The sequence below is a fragment of the Diuraphis noxia genome, unplaced genomic scaffold, assembly GCF_037042655.1.
Source record: "Diuraphis noxia isolate RWA-SAM2 unplaced genomic scaffold, SU_Dnox_SAM2 contig0002, whole genome shotgun sequence".
NCBI classification, from domain to species: domain Eukaryota; kingdom Metazoa; phylum Arthropoda; class Insecta; order Hemiptera; family Aphididae; genus Diuraphis; species Diuraphis noxia.
Genome location: NW_028301712.1, coordinates 61,738,903 through 61,759,757, shown reverse-complemented (window position 1 = coordinate 61,759,757; position 20,855 = coordinate 61,738,903). Strand labels below are relative to the sequence as shown.

Here is a 20,855-nt window from a genome sequence, read left to right as displayed (position 1 = left end):
TAAATAATATTTTGTGTATGAGACAAATCGCTGCTATATAAAGTGGCAGCCGGTGAATCGAAGACTAATCCGTTAGCCCTGCACCCCGAATTCAAAATATTGTTCACTACAATACTTATTACAGTTTGAAAAATTAGTGCTCTATTAGTGAATTGCAATATATAGTGTGTACTACAACTTCACGGGGTGCTTTACTAGTGGGCACAGTTTGGGTGAACATAATATATCATGTCACGTCTTCGGTGACGAAAAGCGGCAATAAAAACCCGATAATAAAGATATGGCGCGTGCGAGGGAGAGTGGTAGTAGCTGTTAGATATGGATATAGATAGAAGTAGAAAGAGAAATAAAAGTGTAGAGAGAGAGAGAGAAGAGAAAAATAGTGAGACAGAGTGAGAAAGGGAGAGATGTGTTGAAAGACAAGGGATGAGCCACAACGACGCACAGCAGCAGGTGTCCGGTGATGCTGCAACAGGAGGTGAGGCCGAGATATATGCGTATGATCGGATAGATTTCAACGGATCGCTCGGAGGTGCTCTGCAGCGCACTCGAAACCGCCCGATAAGCATCGGATGCGTCTGCGAGTCAACCGGTTTATGCGCGCGACCGCTCGAGTTGGATCTTTGATTTATCGACGGAAACTCGCGCACAAACGGCCACGCGAGAATATATAAAAATGTGTTCATGACAAAATAATTTTAGAATATAATATACGCGTTTCGTCCAAAAAATAAAAATGAACGTAAGTTTGAATTGGAATCGAACATTCGGAATAAAGTTAAAATAACGGTATCATCAATCAATATTATGATGGGTTACAAAAAATTGCAGATGGGAACTTTATCGTGCCCTCGTTAATTTTATAACACAAAGTTTAAAAACTCTCGTTTAGTGTCAAAATATCATCAGCTGCTATATACAGGCATATAATTATATATTTATAATTTATACTATGTATATATATAAGGCTGCACCAATTGCCGTTATCCCATAAATGAATAATACAATAATATTTATACCCATTAGGGCAGGTGGGTATATACCAGCTATATATATGGGGTTTTTTAAACACTTTTTATAGTATAGGTACTAGGTACTCATTTAGTTATATCCATATTATAATTTCGTATATATAATTACGTGCTCGTGTACTAAGTATGTATAATGATTTTCCGAGCAATAAAATTACCTAAAATATTAAGTAACCGTCGATTGAATTTAATAGCCATATTTTATATGCTTCCAATAGTCTTTGATTGTTTTTTTTTTTCATTTTATACACTCACCCCTGTCGGTCGCCACCACCGGAAACTCGTATAGCTTCCGGGTCTCGTAGTCCAACTGCCTGGTCAGACATATTTCACCGGTTGCTGATTTAATGGAAAACGGTCCACTGTTTTCGGACAGCGTGAAGTTCACCATGGAATTGACGCCACAATCCGGATCCGACGCCGACACCTGGAGGACAAAAAAGTACATCGTTCATTAGTAACTGCAAGCGGGACACATTATTAAAATAATATTATGCACGAGAAAACAATAAACAACTATAAGCCAGAATGTAAATGTAATGCACATAACGGCATTTAGGTACGCACCACCGGAGTGTGCCTGGAGAGAGCGCGTCACACGATTCGTATACTTATTTATAATAACGCCACGGCCGCGCGTAGGTATACGATGCGTCTTACAATATATATCGTTTATAATTGAATTCTACGTCGTTGTTTTAACGACCCATAAAATACACGTACGTATATACTTATTAAAATAATATGTATATATAAGCGTCCGTCGTTATTTTCGGCCAATCGAACTCGACGCGTGTCTTTATGCGCAGTGAACGGTTATAGGAAAAAAAAACATTTCGAATACGATTTATACGTTGTATTATATATATAGGCGGTGTATAAATTATTTAATAATGTATATATTCGACGGAATCTACGGAAATGTCGACGTTTTAGATAATGCTAACGAGGATGTAACCAAACATATAATATATTATACATGTATTCCTAGTTGAAATTCGGGTATTTGGGCACACGATATACTGTCAGCAAGGCTGCAACAGCAGATGGTTTTAATTCGTGACAAAATACACAAACGATTGATTTGATAATGTTTGTATGACGCAAGTGCGGTACAACATTATAAAGTTTATTATATGACGTCCAAGTTTGTTGCACCACCTATTATTATACATTGGTATGCTTAATAATTTAAAAATATAATATAATAATATTTTAGACATTTAGTATTATTAATTTATATTTGATCATCAGTAAATACATACATATATATATATATATATTTGTTATATATTTGGACCTATGCTCAAATCGTATTCATCCGATTTTTATTTAGTATAACGACAAAGAAAAGTTAGTAAACACTTAATTCGTTTTCGTACAAAAGTACATTTTTTTAGATGGCTTATTAGAAACACATCTCCGTAAAATATTGAATACGATATTATATATATATGTGTATACTATAATATGTATAACAGTAGGTACAATATGCGTGCAGTTCAATGAGTCTAGAAACGTGCCTTATATAATATTATAGGTACGTGAATGTTAAACGTTTTCAACCTTTTGAACACTTGCATATACATAATATTATAGCTATAATATTGTGTGTGCAAACTTACGACAGATAAAAAAAATAAATAATTTTGATTGTTTGGTCAACACGCACACTATATGCGATACTAATGCACACTGCACCAGCGGTGTAGGTACTTAAAAGTATATTTCTATAAACGTTGCAGTTGACAACAAGGCGACTCGAACGACAAAAAACAAACCGAAAATGATAATACTTGATATAATAATATAATATACGAGCAGCGGACACACACATCATCGGTGAACGACCCGAGTCACCAAGATCATAAATTGAATTCATCCACCGGCCAGGAGTGTGATAGAGAGAGTGAGAGAGACTGAGGGACAGAGGGAGAGACTGCAGATCGACCGGGGCGATAACTACGCGTTACTATATGCCTTACGCGCAGACGACGACGACGAGCAACGGGTGACCGAAACAGCATCTTCAATTTCAGCTGTCGCGCGCGTCTCCTTATGGTCCAGCGGCAATGCGCGTTTTGTGCGCCCGAAGAAGCGCATTCCACGTCGTATATTATACGCGGAGGAGAATCGAGAGCGTTGTCCACTGGGTTATATATAGGCGTGGGCGAGCGCATTTCTATTATTGTAATAAATATAATTTATGCCTACATTAAAATCGACTGGATTAATGTAAACGAAAATGTCAGCACATTATACCACAGTTTCCTGTTTTCGTAAAATATATAATATATGTAGGTAAAGACATCACGCTTGTTGCATTTTATCGCGACTTGTTTCGTACGGCGTTTACACGATACATTATATATTATATCGTAGGTGACTCGGCCGTGTCAGCGTCCTGTAAGCGCGTAGTAAAATAGTTTAGGAAAAAAACTCGAAAAATGCGACTAAAAAAAAAAATACCGAACAGAGTAAATATCATTAATTTTAGCACGCCACGTCTATTATAAATATGTGTATATATATACGTTTTACTACTATACAGTCGTCGACGAATAATAATTATCATAACTAGATCTATTATATAATAATGCCTATATATAATACAGCGTGCGTCCGGGCGTGCGCACGCGTGTGTATATATGTCTAGTGTTCTAAATTTATTCAATTCAGACTGCACACACACATAGGTACACGATTTATTAATTTTTAATTTTTTTTGAATTGTTTCGCAAATCGCCGTGCACTTACATACCAATACATAATAATATACAGACGGAAGGCGTGCAGTGTTTTAAACGATCATACCATATAATATACGTTTATGCAATAATAGCACCCGCGCGTAATTACACGGACGTAAAACGGTAGCTTTAAGATTTTAAATGCCGTATAATTGCGCGTTTCGTTTTTTCAACAAAACACGAACGCCCGCTCTGATATGACTCCCGCCGTCCATATTCATAATAACAATAATAATAATAATACATTATACCATCATCGGTATGTATGGGTATCAGCAACATATATAGGTACATGTCGCGTGTCGCATAGACGTCGGCTTCTTTCATATTAATATACAAACCTATCATTATTATAAACCGTTTTGTGCGAACGATTTTCCATACAGAATATATTTTTTTTGAATATTTCATTTTGATGCACAGTAAACATTTTTTTAAATTTTTATTGGAAGTACAGTCAACAACTCTATTTAGTTAAATGTTAAGTAGAAAATGTAATGGAAATATTGCTTACATCGCCGTGCATTAAATATTGATAATCATTATAATCACTATCAGGTATGAAGTCAGCCTTATAACATTTAGACATCTAGTTATGATTTAATGAAACATACCAAAACTACACGATGCAAAAAAAACATTTCAAACTCATAATTGAAATAGTATATAAGAATACGTAGGTGCTATATTATATTATTATGCATTATACGCCTACATATTATATACAGTTTAAGTAATCATCGTTATTATAATAATATAACATTATTATAAAAACAAAATAAATATATTATATACGTAGACGCGGATAAAATAAACGACATTAGTTGCATGTACAAAACACACGATATAATATAAAACCCCGAGTCAATTATGAAATGGTCAAAATTAAATCATAATATACATATTGCGTTTGAGCACGACGTGTGTACAGACGCCCGCGACCAGATACATTAATATACGCACTAGTGTCTTATATATACATTATATTATTATAGCCGGCCAGTTTCTTCTCTAATTATGTGGTCATCGTCGGCGTCGGCGTCGTCGTCGTCGTCGTCGTCGTCGTCTTTGGGTTTCGGCGTCGGCTCCGAGCAATTTGTTACGTTTTGACAGCCGACCCCGGCGCGCGCGCTGATAGAAAGACCCGCGCTGGTGAATTATTGGTTACATTTGTGTTCACTTGCGTGTGTGTGAACGGAGGTCGGAGGGGGGGGGGGGAATGCAGAAAACAAGCATTACCGGATTCCGCGAAAAAATGTATCCTACGCGCCAAAAAATGTTTAAAAACATGCGCTGCGTATATAGTTATAATAAGGTACGTATATAATATTATTATAAAATATAAACGAACGTCCGCTGCAGGAGTGCGCGCATCGCTTCTGTGCGCTGGGAGTCGAGGTGAACGACATGCGAGGATTTTTCGCGAATAGTGTATCAAATATATAAATCACGCGGATATCGATCCAATTATTTTCGGCGTCGTCGTGGTCATAGGTCTTGGTGAACTGCAGCGGTGATGCATAATCATCGCATTGTTGTTTCGTATGCGACCGTTGTCGCGACGTCGTTATATTTTATTTTGTTTCATATAAGACCCATGTATCAGCCCATCGCAACTGCACTCGAACAAATTAATCCTATATCCCCAAAATGTTGTATCGGTCTCGTATGGCCGGACCGGGTCTTCCATTTATTTGGATTATAATATGCAAACCACGACCGAGCCCAGATAGCAATCTCCTCCATATATATATATATAATATTACATGTGTGTATGTGTATGTGTGGATGCGTGTGCGACTGGTCGTCGTCGAGTTATTTCCTCCTCCCATCGTCCGTTTCAAAGTTCCAATTATATATTAGGTACCTATATACGCCGTTGCAGATGATATACACACGCAGATTCCGATCGATAAACCTCGCAGACGATGTTTGAAAAACTCGATGTTTTTATTTCTATATAGGACCATACCATATTATGTATACCAATATAAAATACCTGAGAGGATTTGTCTGGAAAACGTTTCGAGCTTTGGCCGCTCCGATTGTCAAACCTATTATACTTATACACCGCTGTAGTAGGTATTTTAGTTTGATCGCGATCCATATATAAGTACGTTGTCGCATTATTTATACGTTTTATGTACGTCAAAAATACACGTTTTAACTATATGTCCGATGATGAATACAATTTAGTATAATATGAATACCTATGTATATTATATCAAATTTAAGAAGCGTATATTATAAATTATAAAGACATCGGGGTGTTATATTATACCGTGTCTAATGCTTAAATGGTTCACCCTGTATACACCTCCGCGATATTGTGAAATATCATTCTGCAGACGTCGACTTTCTGAGATAATTATAGCTGTTGCAGTGCGCACGGCCGTATCCTATATGACGTTTATATTATTATATAGGTATAGCCGGTATAGGTATGTACAAAAATGCGTGATTGATCTTTAGTGGAGGAGTCCCACCGAAACCGGTATTTAACTTATTTAAGTACAATAATATGTATACAGAATAATATATACGGACAGGTCGGGTAAAAAAGGCGATAACTATACATGCAGCAGATATATACTCCTGGAGTAGGAATCATTTTTTAATCGATTTCCTCGCACATTCTTCTGCCATATCTTATCACTCATCAGTCATCAACTACACTATATAACGCATATACTTCAATTACTTCCGCAGATCTGCGCGACTACCGTTATTATTATTATATTACGCGTATAAAACAGCCAAAAATCATCACAATGCAGATCGAGTCGAATTCATCGTATTCTAACGCTCGGATATATATATTATATATATAAACGCCACTGTTTTATCAGTCGTGTTAAAAATCGGCGTGCTTCCATCGAATCCATACATAATGATAACAAGTAATAACATATTAACAAATGAGATATACGGTTTCGCGAAACTATACTAGTATAATAAGTATAAAAATGTAAAACACAAAATAGTACATTGTATACCGAGATATAAATAATATATTTTATACTTTAATGCACGTTTATGTCGGAGTCTGTTACCATAATAATATATAAATAATAAGTGAATGATTTTAAACAAAATACCTATGTTCAGTATGGGTAGTAATAGGACCTACGGGAGGAAACCACCATAAAAAAATAAATAAACACAACTATAATGACCGCGGGCGTCCGGTTATATATATACTTAACGGCCCTCAACTTCGTTCCGTTTACACATAAACGACCAAGATGACGGCATTGCAATTCTTCAGCAGTATTATTAATATCATACGACTAAAGTGTAAACTGGTCCATAGAAAATAAAAATCATAATTGCCCTGTACATATGAGTAGGTATACAACAGCGGAAATTATTACAGTATGATACTTATATCGGCAATCCACTTACCAATAATGTATTGCAGTAGTGATATTGGTATAAAAATATAAAAAGGTGTTTAAAATGAGAGAGTCGATGGATAAAAAAAAAAACGTAGAAAAAGTGCATTTAATGTAGTATATAAATTTGTGATTTATTTTTCATATCCATATAGCCAAACACAACACATACATAGTATAAAAGTATTATATATAATTGAAATGTCCCAGTCACACGGCGGAAGGTGAAGAGAAGGTAAGTAAAACACCGCGCGCGAGATCTTGCCGGTGATTCTGAAGTTGTAACACCATATAATATACTACATATATCTATACACATTCGTACGACTGACATGGGCCATTAGAGATAGGGAGAACACACACTCGATTATTGGTTAATTACGGTACGGATTAACACCGAACGAAACGTGTTTATTCAAATTGGCAAACATTATATCGGCGCGTAAAGTGTAAATGAGGTGTGTGCGCGCGCGCACGCCCGCGTGTGTATATGTGTGTTTATATATTATATAGATACGTCTGTATAAGATTGAGTGAGCGAGTGTATTTTGTCTACGCTCGCAGAGTCGCAAAATGATATCGGACATTTCCTATAATATTATACAACAATCCAGTGCGTGCACGGATATATAAATATCTACAAAAATAAGTATACATATATAGGTATAATAATATATTCATATAAAGTTGATTTACGATGACTTTATAGCTCATAATATATAATGTGGCCACGGATCTAATAATACATAGTTGATAGTTAAATACATTAAAGTAGCAGCTGGTATCTATATGCCTATTTACTATTATAATAGTAGCTACGAGGAAGTAAGATTTTACAAAGATTTGGCCGACAAAAAGATATACGCGAGATGAGAAGAAAAAACGTGACGTGATTGAGACGATGATTTAGTGATAATTTTTTACCTACAGGATTGTATCGCGCGACGACAATTTTTCTACTGTATGCACGTTAAAACGATATATTTTTGCATATACAGACATAACGTCAGACGACGTTTTCGAGTCCTTGAGAATAGCACCAGCTTGTCTTTCCGCCTTATTACACACACACACACACACACATTGTTCTCCGAAGCGAAAACAGGCTACCATTCCATCGTCTCCGGTCCATTGATGCTGCGTACTGCAGCATGAATTTATATTTTGAACGTACCTATATATAAACATAAATAGAGAGAAAGAACTCTGATTTATTAAGCCGGTTTCCATTATTATATTAACGGTGTCCGCGCATTATACTGCACGCACTACGTATAATATATAAATTGGTAAGCTTTCCCGAAAGTCACCGTCACCGCCGCACTAATGATTTCGGAACCATTGTTTTGACGGCACTGCTGCAGCAGCAATTCCAGTGCATAATTCACTTTTGGGTTCGAGTTATTTATACGATCCATGCAGGCCGCAACGAGATAACGGTTTTGCGAACGACACAGAAGACTGGTCCCATAAAACAATTCGCGAAACAATTGCCGCCGACATTTCGCGACAATGGAATGTGCGCACGCCTCGTTTAATATACGCGCCCATATAGGTATATAATATATATCAACGAAAACGGCCGAGAACCATTTCCCGCAACTTTTCTTTGGAAATAAACGCCGATATAGCAACGTGTGTTAGCTAACCTTATAACTACAACAATACAATTTACAGCTGCAGGCTCGCATACTATATTTACCCGCAGCTGCAACACTAATGTACTATATATATTCACATAACAAATATATAATTATAATATATTATATTTTATATGATATAATAATGTGATTTGGTTACAAAAAATGTTATGTCGTAATAATATACACACACGGGCAACATAAAAAAAGCGTTTATACGCGACTCGTTTTGGGAAAGAAAAAATAATACCAAGACACATCGCTGATGTTGTTAATCGCCTCCGTTTACGAGAAACACGTAAAGAATATTACTGTCCCTAATCCATTCGCTCGTTATCGTCGTCGCCGCCAACGCTATAGATAATATAATATAGTACCACACTACAGTACACTTGCGTTAAAGTCTCTCGCGGCGCACGGTGTCATACGAATAAAATCGTGCGCATACCGAATTCCATCACCCGTATAGTGTTCGTTGCAATAGACTTTAATACATATATTATTATTATATATAATAATATATATCTATATATTTTAGTCGCGACGACGAGTGGTATCGAAATTGTATAGGAACGACGCGACGTATTAACTCCATCAATTACGAAACGACTTTTCCGTATTATGAATCGACGTGTCAGGTAAACGCGTATTATATGGCGGGTAGACGGAATAAGTGAAAAAGAACCGACGCACATGGAAAACCAAAACCAGAAAACCCTTTTAGTCGGCTGTCAAAAATAATAAACATTAGGTACGCGTCGTCGTCCTAAATTAACCTCGCGGAGCAGCCTATAAAATAATATACATCTGTCGGCGGTGCACATATATAATTGACCCTACGGCATGAACCGCATCATGCATGCGGTTTACCAAAGAGGCACGTATGTCATTATTCAACAGATCATAATTTTCGATGAAGCGATTTGTGAATACCAGAACACACGTGTGTAGCATAACTATAATACTGCAACGTTGATTGCGATTGATCAACAGTCGATGGATGATGGTTAATGAGGTTATAGAAGGGGTGTAGGTGTACCACGTATACGAGAAAACGGTATATATATATATATATATATATATTATAGATAGGTACAACAGCGAAACCATATTGTGAATTTTTTTTTTTTGAAATACTGTATTATTTCAGTATTTCCATATTGTAGATAGGTAAGTATACTTTACGATAAAAATCACTTTTGTATTTACTCGAAAAAAAAATTAAATAATGATATTATAATAATAATAAGTGACTTATCCAAATAGTATTCGTATATGAGTCGCGGTAATTTATTGGTCTGGACGATCCAAACATTTCGGTCACACGGTCCTCGCACGTTAGTATATATATATATATATATATATATATATATTATTTATACATATGCAAACACAACGACAAAGATACTGATCGATATAAATGGCATCCAGTAGGCTTTCTTTTCTACTTTTCTGCGCTGATGCGGCGGCCGACGGTAAACCGGTAGATTTTTTAATGATTCGCTCGGTTCGTCTTGGATATATACACATTATATTCATATACGTACTTACGAAGAAGAGCGGGTTAAAGAAGAAAAAAATACAAAAGGATTATTTATGGTCTAGAGCGATGAAATTGTTAATTTCTTCATTAAATGTGCGTCCGCCGAATGCATGATATTTATAATATTACATATAGGTAGGTGTAATATATATAAGTACATCATTGCATTCGCTTAATTATACAAAAACTTTGGATTTGCCCACACGTACTTATAATAATTGTTATTATTCTGTACCCGCGGTAGCTTCGTCAAGTCAACGGACGAGGGTTGGCTACCCTGCAGGCACGAAACTCGCTCAGTCACGAAGTTTCCACCGCAGAGTTCGGGGTATATATTCGAGTATCCGACAAACACACACATACACCATCAAGAATGCGAGTATACCTCTTTATATACACGCAATATATATATATATATATATAATATTCGTATTATATTATACGCATAACCCTCGTCGCGACGTGGTGCCCACAACCTGTCATTATTGTTCTCGGCGGCGGACTAATGATGTCGGACGAGCGCTCTCCTGCCATCTGCCTTTTTCATCACTCGAAGGAGAAGAAAAAAACACACAAATGTATAATAATAATATATCCTATATACACGGCTATGTTGAATCGACTATATCTAGGCAGTGTACACGTATATATAATACAGTGCTGGTGTGCAACACGATTTTCGTTACGCGAATGCGATAAGCTTGCATCGTACACTGCAACAGCATGAGGGGCGTTATTCGACGTTAATTCGGTACGTAAAAATCCAAAGCATATCGACCGCGAAAACCTCACCGGGACACGCGCGTTATTTACCAATATAGGTAATATCATATATAATATGTGCTGTTGTGCAGCACCAAATATCTCGCGATCATTTTTATTTATATCCTTTGTTGTGGTGCGACAGTAGAGTAATCATCATTACACACCATTACAATATAACATATTATGTATAATATCCGTTTCCCCTCCATTGAAATTAGGTACTACGGTCAAATGACAGGTTTTTGAAACGTGTATATAAATGTATACATATATATTATATATGCGCGTAACATACACACGCACAAAAGGGGAGGGGGGTCATTAAACACGCTGCAGAGAGACATTAAACGCACAGCCGCGGAAATAAAATCAGTAAGATGGCCACGGGTGGGTAGGGGTTGGGGTATGTATAGCGGGATTGATGGAAAAAATATATTATGTCGAAAAAAAAAACAGAAAGTAATCATGTCCTGCACCGCACGAGGAGAGGAACCGAACATATAATGTGTAGTAGGATGGATGATGTATAAAGTAGTTATTACGCAACGCGCGCGGGTGATGGGAAGCGGCGACGGCGGTAATTGACGGTTGTAGCTGTGTCGGCAGTGGCGGCGCGACGACGGCGGAGAAACAGAAAACACGACCAATGACATCGGCGGGAAGACCGCAACAGCGGGCAATCATTATTTAGGACTCGGTGGTCGTCGTGTATATAGTTTCCGAGAGTCGGTATAATACACGGCGTAATACGTATAATATATATAGTACAATAATTGTGGGCCCAGTTCTTTGTTTCTGTGTACACATATATACCTATACCTAAAGCGCAAGCGAGCGCATAATATAATAATATATAATATGTATATAATGTATTCGTCGCATGGGAAAACAAAAATGTATAGATAGGATACGACCACGACGAGAGGACATGACGACGACGACAACGACGACGTCTGTTTAAAATAATTGACGTTTATAATAGTGTGTGTGCGTGTGTGTAATAATTGACGAATTTCGCCGCCGTGGGTGGGTGTTCGCATATATATTATGACATTATGTATTATGTATAGACGTATAGCTGCGGAATTTGACCGCGTTTTTTTTATATCGCTTCTGCTCCGATTCAATATAATATATATATATATGTATCTTTATATTATAATATGCTGCTCGAAAGTCGGTTGGACTGTTTTATTCGCGGTGATGCACTATAATATAAAAATATAATAGGTGGTATAGGTACATACAGTACCTAGTATAATATGCATCGGTATTACGATATCTATACGGTGTTATTTGTCGCGCGCGACGATCGAAAACCGAACACGGTCGATAAAAAGGCGACGGCGGACAAGCAATATCTGTCATAATAATTCCGCCCACATACTGTGCACTGCACGAAACGCGCGTGTCCCACAGTAGCGGTCCAGTCCAATAAATTCGAAGCGAGAGAGGGCCCACCACTACGCGGCCACCGTTTAAATTACGAGCCGTTTCAGAATTTATTCGTTTATAAATATTATTAAAACGATGAATTTTACGAGTTTTTCATACATATTAATATAATATTATGTATAATAATATGCAGTATGATGGAAGTATATAATACATAATATAGTATGTGCGCGCGTGTAAAGTTTATTATTATTACTTTTTTATTTTAAACGCAGAGCCTTCCCCCCTCCCCATCGTCAGTGTATAATAATACAGTAGGGTCTCGATAATCCGAACGAGATTGGGGAAAGGGGTCGTTCGGATTAGCGATTTGTTCGGATTACCTATGGCTTAAAAAAAAAACATCAATTTTATTTTTATTTAAAATATGAAATTTTATTTTTATTTGTATTAATCGTGTAAAAACTCGTTATTTCAAAAGACATTGAATACATAAAAATATTAATATTAATTATGAACTTTACCATTTAAAATATTGATTTTTTTTTGTACATTGGTTCCCGTTATGAATTGGTAGCCTTGTCCCACATAATTGAAAAACTTTATTACCGGAAAATATTATTTATAAATACATACATAATATGTACATATTATGGCGATAAGATAATTCTCAAGCCCGTTCGGATTACCGCGTCTTTCGGATTAGCCTGTGTTCGGATAATCGAGACCCTACTGTAATAATATATACGTGCGTACACCAGCCAGCAGCATAGCTAGGATACGTATCGACTTGGTGTGATTGTGTGACTCGTTGGTGCGCAATACACTTATATCATAATAATAATATATTACAATGCACACGTGGAATTATATTATTGCACTCTGGTCGTCGACCATAATAATTTTATATATGTCCCGATCCGATCGACGATGATCCAATGGGGGGTCCAATTAATTCGCTTAAACGCGTATTTAAGCCAAAACGGTATAAATATTTTCGTCGAGAGAAATAGTTGCAGGTCTCCGGTCGTTTGAATAATTCATGCAGTATACTTAAGTGCGTAACCTACAACGTTGTGTACCGGTATAAAATATAAATACCTATAATTTGACTTTTATTTTCCAAGACATAGATAATTGTATAAAACGTGTTAAATCGTCGACAAATGTGACAAAATATTTTTTTTTACTATTCATCGATATTGAAGATATAATCGGACCATAAACTTCACCAAATATATACAATTCTATAAGTTGCAGGGATGGTGTAAACGTGAAGACCTTGATTAAAACGGTATTATAGTGTGCTTTCTTTTTATATCTTGCTTTCTTTCTTTCTATTAGATATCTTACAGAAAAACAATCAAATCAAACATTAAGAATATTTTATACCATCGGCTATATATTTTTCGGGTAATTAGATAAGTTATTTTATAATGTTCTATTATCTTTTGTCACATTTAATTTTCTTTTTTTCGTCCAAAAAATTGTTTGCATTTGTTCTTGACATAAAATTTTTACACATTGCTATATAATGTGTTTATTTCTTGAAAAGCGGAAATAACTGCAGTAACACTAGATTTTACCACTTCGCATATCTATTTTCAAACACTTATTTAAACTTTCAAGTTCAGTAGTTGTTCAATCTTTGCAATAGACATTTTATCTTAATTTTGAAACATTATAAGAAATTTGGCATATTATTTTTTTCTCACTTTGAAATGTTTTATAAAAGTGTGTTTCAACTTTATAAATGTCTAATAATTAGTTAGGTTGTTACTACATACCTACTATTATACACAATACTCATCATGTTCTTTTGGTCATGCCTCGGTCCATAACCTGTTATAATAACTCTTGGTATGATAATTCATAAAATTATTATTAAAAATTAAAAAATTAAACTATAATATACCTATCGGCTAATAGATTTTTTAAAGAGAAAACTAATAACATTTATAATTTTTATTTAAGTAAATGTTAACGATAGTTTTATACAACTTTCATGTTTAGGTTATGTTTATTTTTGTTTTAACGTAAATTGAAATATTGAATGTTAATAGTAGATCATCTGTATCCATAGTAACAATTTAGGAATTATTCAACCACGTGAAAATAATTTAAAAATACAAATATATCATAAAAACTAAAAAAAATGTCGGAATTAAAATTTTAATTTTTAGAAAAAAACGTATGAAAATATATAAATTATGAATGCATGATACTATTGTATAGCATGGTATACCTACATATAATGTATATTGAGAGACGGCCGAATATCAACAAGAGATTTGCTCGGGAGCGGCGGCATGAGAAAAGAAATATATGGAAGCGTAGGTATATTATTTGAACCCATATAATTCGAATAATAATTAGAACAACGTGTGGCGGCATTTTTTCCCATAAGGGAAAATGAATTGATTTGCGTCGCCGACGTCTGGGCCGCGACGGGTCATCGAGTACGCTGCAGACACCAGACGCCACTGCAGCCATATAATATGTATAGTCTTGTTATTATCTATACACATACACGAATTATATACGCGACCTTTTCGGGGGCGTTTCCATTTGCAACAAAAAAAAAAAAAAATCCCGAAAAAATAATCCCCCGCGTTGTAGGTATTATATTTACGTTGTATAATAGATTCGCCGATGATCGCGAGACCCAAATTTCATTTCTGAAGTCGTCGCGGCGTAAAAACACACAACGCCGCTCGGTGTGTGCGGTCTCTCTGGTTTTTGCGCAAACGCAAACGTGGTGAAAAAACGTATCTGCCTACAACACTATTTATTATATACATATACTCTATTCATACAGTACATCTGATATATATATATATGCACGAGATGATGCGATAATAAACGATAATATGTTATTATTATATACAAGTATACATATATATATATAGTAGCCGCTGCAGCAGTTGGCCTCCGCTCGGATATATCACGCGAGACGGTGTGTGGGCGGCAGCGTTTATAATATAATATATACCTACCAGCTATTATATATATATATGTACTGTGTACGAGAAACATAACGACTGCTGATCGTCGCGGTCCTGACCGTATGTATATATGATAATAACAATAATAATATGTATAGGTATATATTATATTATTATTATAAGTCATCGTGCCCCGGCAAATTATATTATCGGACAGCTATGAAATTGCCTGCTGCCGTCGATTGTCACGCCGCACATATAAAACAATATATAATCTAATTATATGTATCGCCGTATAAGTAAAAGACTGCAACGACGCGGAAAAACGAACGAATGTTATACGCGGTCATACCTATATTGAATTATACATAAATGTTTGTGTCATAGTAGCAGGCGGCCAGCGTATAAAGTGAGACAGTAGTTAAAACAGGATTCATTTTCGGGATTGGGGGGGGGGGAGTATGAATTTAAAAAAAAAAATTTTCGGCAGGTATTTGGTGGGTAGGAGTTAGTAAGATTAAGTTAGGTTTATGAGTAGAGTATAATAGGATTTAAATTACAAAATACATTTTCTAACTTCTATTTATAGATGATGCACGTTAAAGTTGTTGGACAATAATTTACGCTCATAACAAATATTTAAATATCCTTTATTCATAAATGAAAGTCTAATAATATATTATAATGGTTTACAGTTTAAAATTAATTCGTCTTGTAGAGTGCTTTGCCATTTCATCCAGCACCATTTCTGGCTTAACTTTAATATCAGTATGCATGTTTAATGAAGTCATTCTATTAAGTCTCTATACTGTCCTGTAGTGTTACGTAAAAAAGTTTTTAGCCTCCTAAGTGTAATAGAAAATGACCTTTCTCCTGTAGCAGTTGTTACTGGCAATGTGATTAAAATTTGCAAAAGTTTTGAAATTACTAGATATAGTAGATACACTTGAAAATCACAACTTTGTTGCCACAACTCTCCAAAACTCATTTGGTCACTTAAAACAGAATCAGATGTGTCCCTCCCCCCTAGTTGCGCCACTGAAGTGAGATATTGTATCATATTATTTTATATTAAGTAAACACGCGTGGACTTGAAACTGCAAATATAGAGTATCGATGTTTAATAAATTAATAGATAATATAATATAATGACGAATGATGTACCTATAGAAGATACACACGAATCGTCGAAAAGGGGTAGGTCACATCGATAGGTTTTTGTACACCGCGCTAAAACATAATCGTATAATATATTTAGGAACCTACGTAATATTATTATCGTTATTTGCTATTTAACACGTGATGGTTAGATATAATGGACTGCACATAACTTCGTTGAATTTTACAGACCAATGAGTACTTATATTTTATACAACACGCCTATAATAGCTACGGATATAGTAACTATATGTATATTTATTTATTTAATATTTTTTTATACAATTATTATAATGTCTTGAGTAAATAAATTATCGTTTACGATTACAAGCCATCGAATGGGTTTTAAATAAATATTATGCATATAAATCGGAAAGGAAAATATTATTATAATATGCTGCCACTACCGCGCTCCCCCCTTCCTCAAGGATGGAATACATATATACTTGGTAAATAAAATATATTACGTGAGTGCGTTTCAATACATATATGATATATAATATATAAAGTGTACCCTTTAATCAACATATAGGCACACACGCCTCTCTCGGCCCACACGGAAACGCACGGCGACAACAACCGCGCGCGCCGCGCGCGCCGCGGCAACGTTGACTTTTCACACGACACGCCGCCACCGCCGCGTCTGACCGGAGCCTCTTCACCGCGTTATCTGGTCGGCGGCGCGAGCGTTATTAATGAGAGGCGATTTACCGTTTCTCGTGTATATATAAAATGTAATATCATGTCCAATACACGACGCCAGAGCAGCTATGCACACCCGATAACGTCAATAATGCTCACGGTACCTATATATAATATTATGTATCATTGTACACAAATATACGAATGCGACGTTCGATGACACGGAAACACTTAAATCCATTTAGGTATGTATAATATATAACATATATAATTTTATGAAGTCGATAATATATATAATATATTTTGCTCCTGCCGATGACGCACGCGTTTGGATATTCATGTGTCCATATTTTTTTCTCGTCTGATATACATATACGATTTCACTTCATAATAAATATTTAAATATATATTATACATACCTAAAGTCTGTATAGGCAATACGCATTCGGTAGTATAGGTATTATAATAATAGCGATGTCGACGTCCATAATATATACAACAATAACAATATTATAATAATATATATATTGGACCGTACGTATACATGTCATAGCTATTACATAATAACATAAATAGGTAGGTACCGCCTAAGTACGGATGACGATTATTATTATTTTTTCGATATAACCCAAGGGTGGTGCAGTAAACTCGACGCATACTTACTTATATATATATATATGTATTATACGAGTATGCGACGGCGGCGATCTTATCTCGGACTCGGTGCACATACATATGCTGTGTACCTAATCGAAAGAGAGAGACAGAGATAGTCAGAGGAGACGCGTGCGCGATCGTACAATTTGTCCCGAACAATTAGCGTCTGATATTATGGCCGACGACGTGTATTTATTGTGTGCATATAACATTGGAAACAATGTGCAGTACATATGCGCGCTTGCGTATTATACGAATATGTATATATAATCACGTATATGAAAAAAGGGTAATGTAGGTATATTATAATATTATGTAAAAAAGATAAATATATAAAAACTGCGGTGCGAGGCGGACAATGGGGTCTCGTCGTCGAAAGGGAAGAGTGAATTTATGCTTGTGTATATGTGTGTATGAGACAATGTGGTCTGCAAGGTGTCGCGCGAGGGTTACCGATTGCGGTAGTAGTGGTGGTGGCCGTCGCGGTCGTCGTCGTAGTCCTTCATGCACAGTCGTTCATTGTTCTTTCGATTATTACGGTCGACCCGAAGGGTCAGTCTGCGGGAGAGGAATCGATGAAATATTCTTTCCAATGAGAAAATATGCGTATGGAAATAATGGTAATTACCAGATGTATAATATATATATATATATATATATAGGTACCTTTAATACATAAACACAACGCCGCCGCTGCATGTTCGCGAATACGAACAACAAAGCATATACCATCGTATATATACCTACTGTAAATCCTTATAACGTATTATATTATAGGCATATATAGTTATATATATATACGCGACAACAGAACGGATGGCAACGAATTTCTCAGAATTCCGTTGGGAAATTTCTTTCGGATTGAATATTAAAATATTGTAATAATGTAGCTGCATCAGGTACCATACAATAATATTATTATATTATATTTAGGTAATTATATATAAATAAAGTAATAAAATCAATTATTTAAGATGCGTTGTATTAATGTAATAAAATATAAAAGTTGAATGACTTGAAATGAATTATTAAGAGGGATAAACCCACCCTATCTACATCGTTGTAACACTTAATAGTATCTGTATTGCTGCATATTATAATAATAATATGACGATACATTATATGTACTGAAACGCTTGCGGACTTCACCCGATGGTCATCCCCCTCGTCACCGAACACCCACTTACAATTATATATATATATATATATATATATATATATATATAATTTACAGTTCAATTGGTTTTCCGACTTTATACAAAATTATATTATATTATCAAATTATATACACAGGTGCAGGACAAGCGACGAAACAATGGAATTATCGACCGCAATAATACACATATATATGCGGTACGCACTACACGTATAGGTACACGGGTACACACACATTTATAATCATACGATATGCCGGGGCCGCGGGTATACACGTCGGAAAACTAAAATATCATTCCTGTGTAATTACGGTGTGCGGTTTGTGTTGTTTTGTGTGTACGCTGCAGCAACAGTTTCTATATAATATAAATATACCTATATAGGTATATGCTGGTACTTTGAAATTTTCATGGCCAGTCCTTATTCCGGAATACATTAGAGCCCGTAATTACGGTAAAGAATGTAATGGCCTTTATTTCTTCCATGGTCTAGTCCACACACACACACTGCAGCACACTGAACAAATCGAACGGACGCTCTGTGTCCGGGCTATGTTATCATCTCTGTTGCAGCATGTACCACAGCATAGTAGTGCCTATTATATACGCAGAATTTATGAAGTTTCACATACACATAGGTAACAAAGTGACCCGCGAGAACGGTATATAACCTATAATCGTATACAGCCCCCTGCAAGTAGAATATTTATATAATTATATATAATAATATATAAGTAGGTACTGAATAGATATTGCGACCTAATTTTGTCCTCGCCGTGCATGATACTTCGTTAAAGGGTTGGGAAGTCTAGTATTGTACCTATTACACAAAAGTGATTTAAAAATAATGTTAAGTGACAATAATAGATTTGATTAATAATTAAAAATAGTTATAAAGAATCTATTATCTTTATGATACGAAATTTTCAGTGATATCAAGTGTTACAAAAAATATCACCCTCGTGAAATGTGAACCGATATTATCTGTAATACGTATATCTTGATGTTCGATATATGTGATAAAAACGACCTGTCACCGTTGTTTAAACGAATAACTACACACACGTCACACACACACACACACACACACACACATACATACATAATATATAAGTAGCCTAAGTAGATAAAACTTAGACACTTAGTATATGTATATAGTCACTATAGGTTACATACATAACGTGTATATTATAGGTTTTTATAAATGGACGGGGCGATGGTGCAAAATCGTTATAAAACACGCACAGAAACGAGCGTTATGATTCACCGCGAAGTATATTATAATCTACGACGAATACGACGGCGTAGGTATATAGATTATACATATATATATATATATATATATATATATATATACTTATTATATTCTGTTGTGCTCGCGCGCGCGCGGCCATTATCGCGCGCGGTCTTTGACCGACGACGGTTTACGATGAGACTTACGGTAAAATATACGCGCATCACGCATATATAATACCTATATATATATGTAGGTACCCATAATATATATCAATATCAAAAACATATAAATTCGATTGTCGTTGGAGTCGTATATATACCTATACAAACTGCAGCGCCCCGAGTGCTGCTGATCCTGCTCAGCACACTGTACGTGGGATTTATAAACTCTTCCGCGATGCATATTTTACTGCCACTCGCTTGTGGTACCCATACCCAATATATTTATGTATATAATATAGATACGCAATAATAATATGATTTACACGACATTGAACATATATTTCTTACATAATAATAATAATATATAATACATATATATATG

The 20,855-nt window shown here is 35.5% G+C and overlaps 1 protein-coding gene across 1 annotated transcript in view; it reads right to left on the bottom strand.

Annotated features, from left to right (window-relative positions):
* The window catches only part of ds (dachsous cadherin-related 1), a 136,130-nt gene that overhangs the window by 29,176 nt on the left and 86,099 nt on the right, over positions 1 to 20,855 (bottom strand). The window contains exon 3 of the mRNA XM_015511815.2: positions 1,287 to 1,458. Coding sequence (XP_015367301.2) covers positions 1,287 to 1,458 — 172 coding nt within the window. The remainder of the gene's footprint in view (positions 1 to 1,286; positions 1,459 to 20,855) is intronic.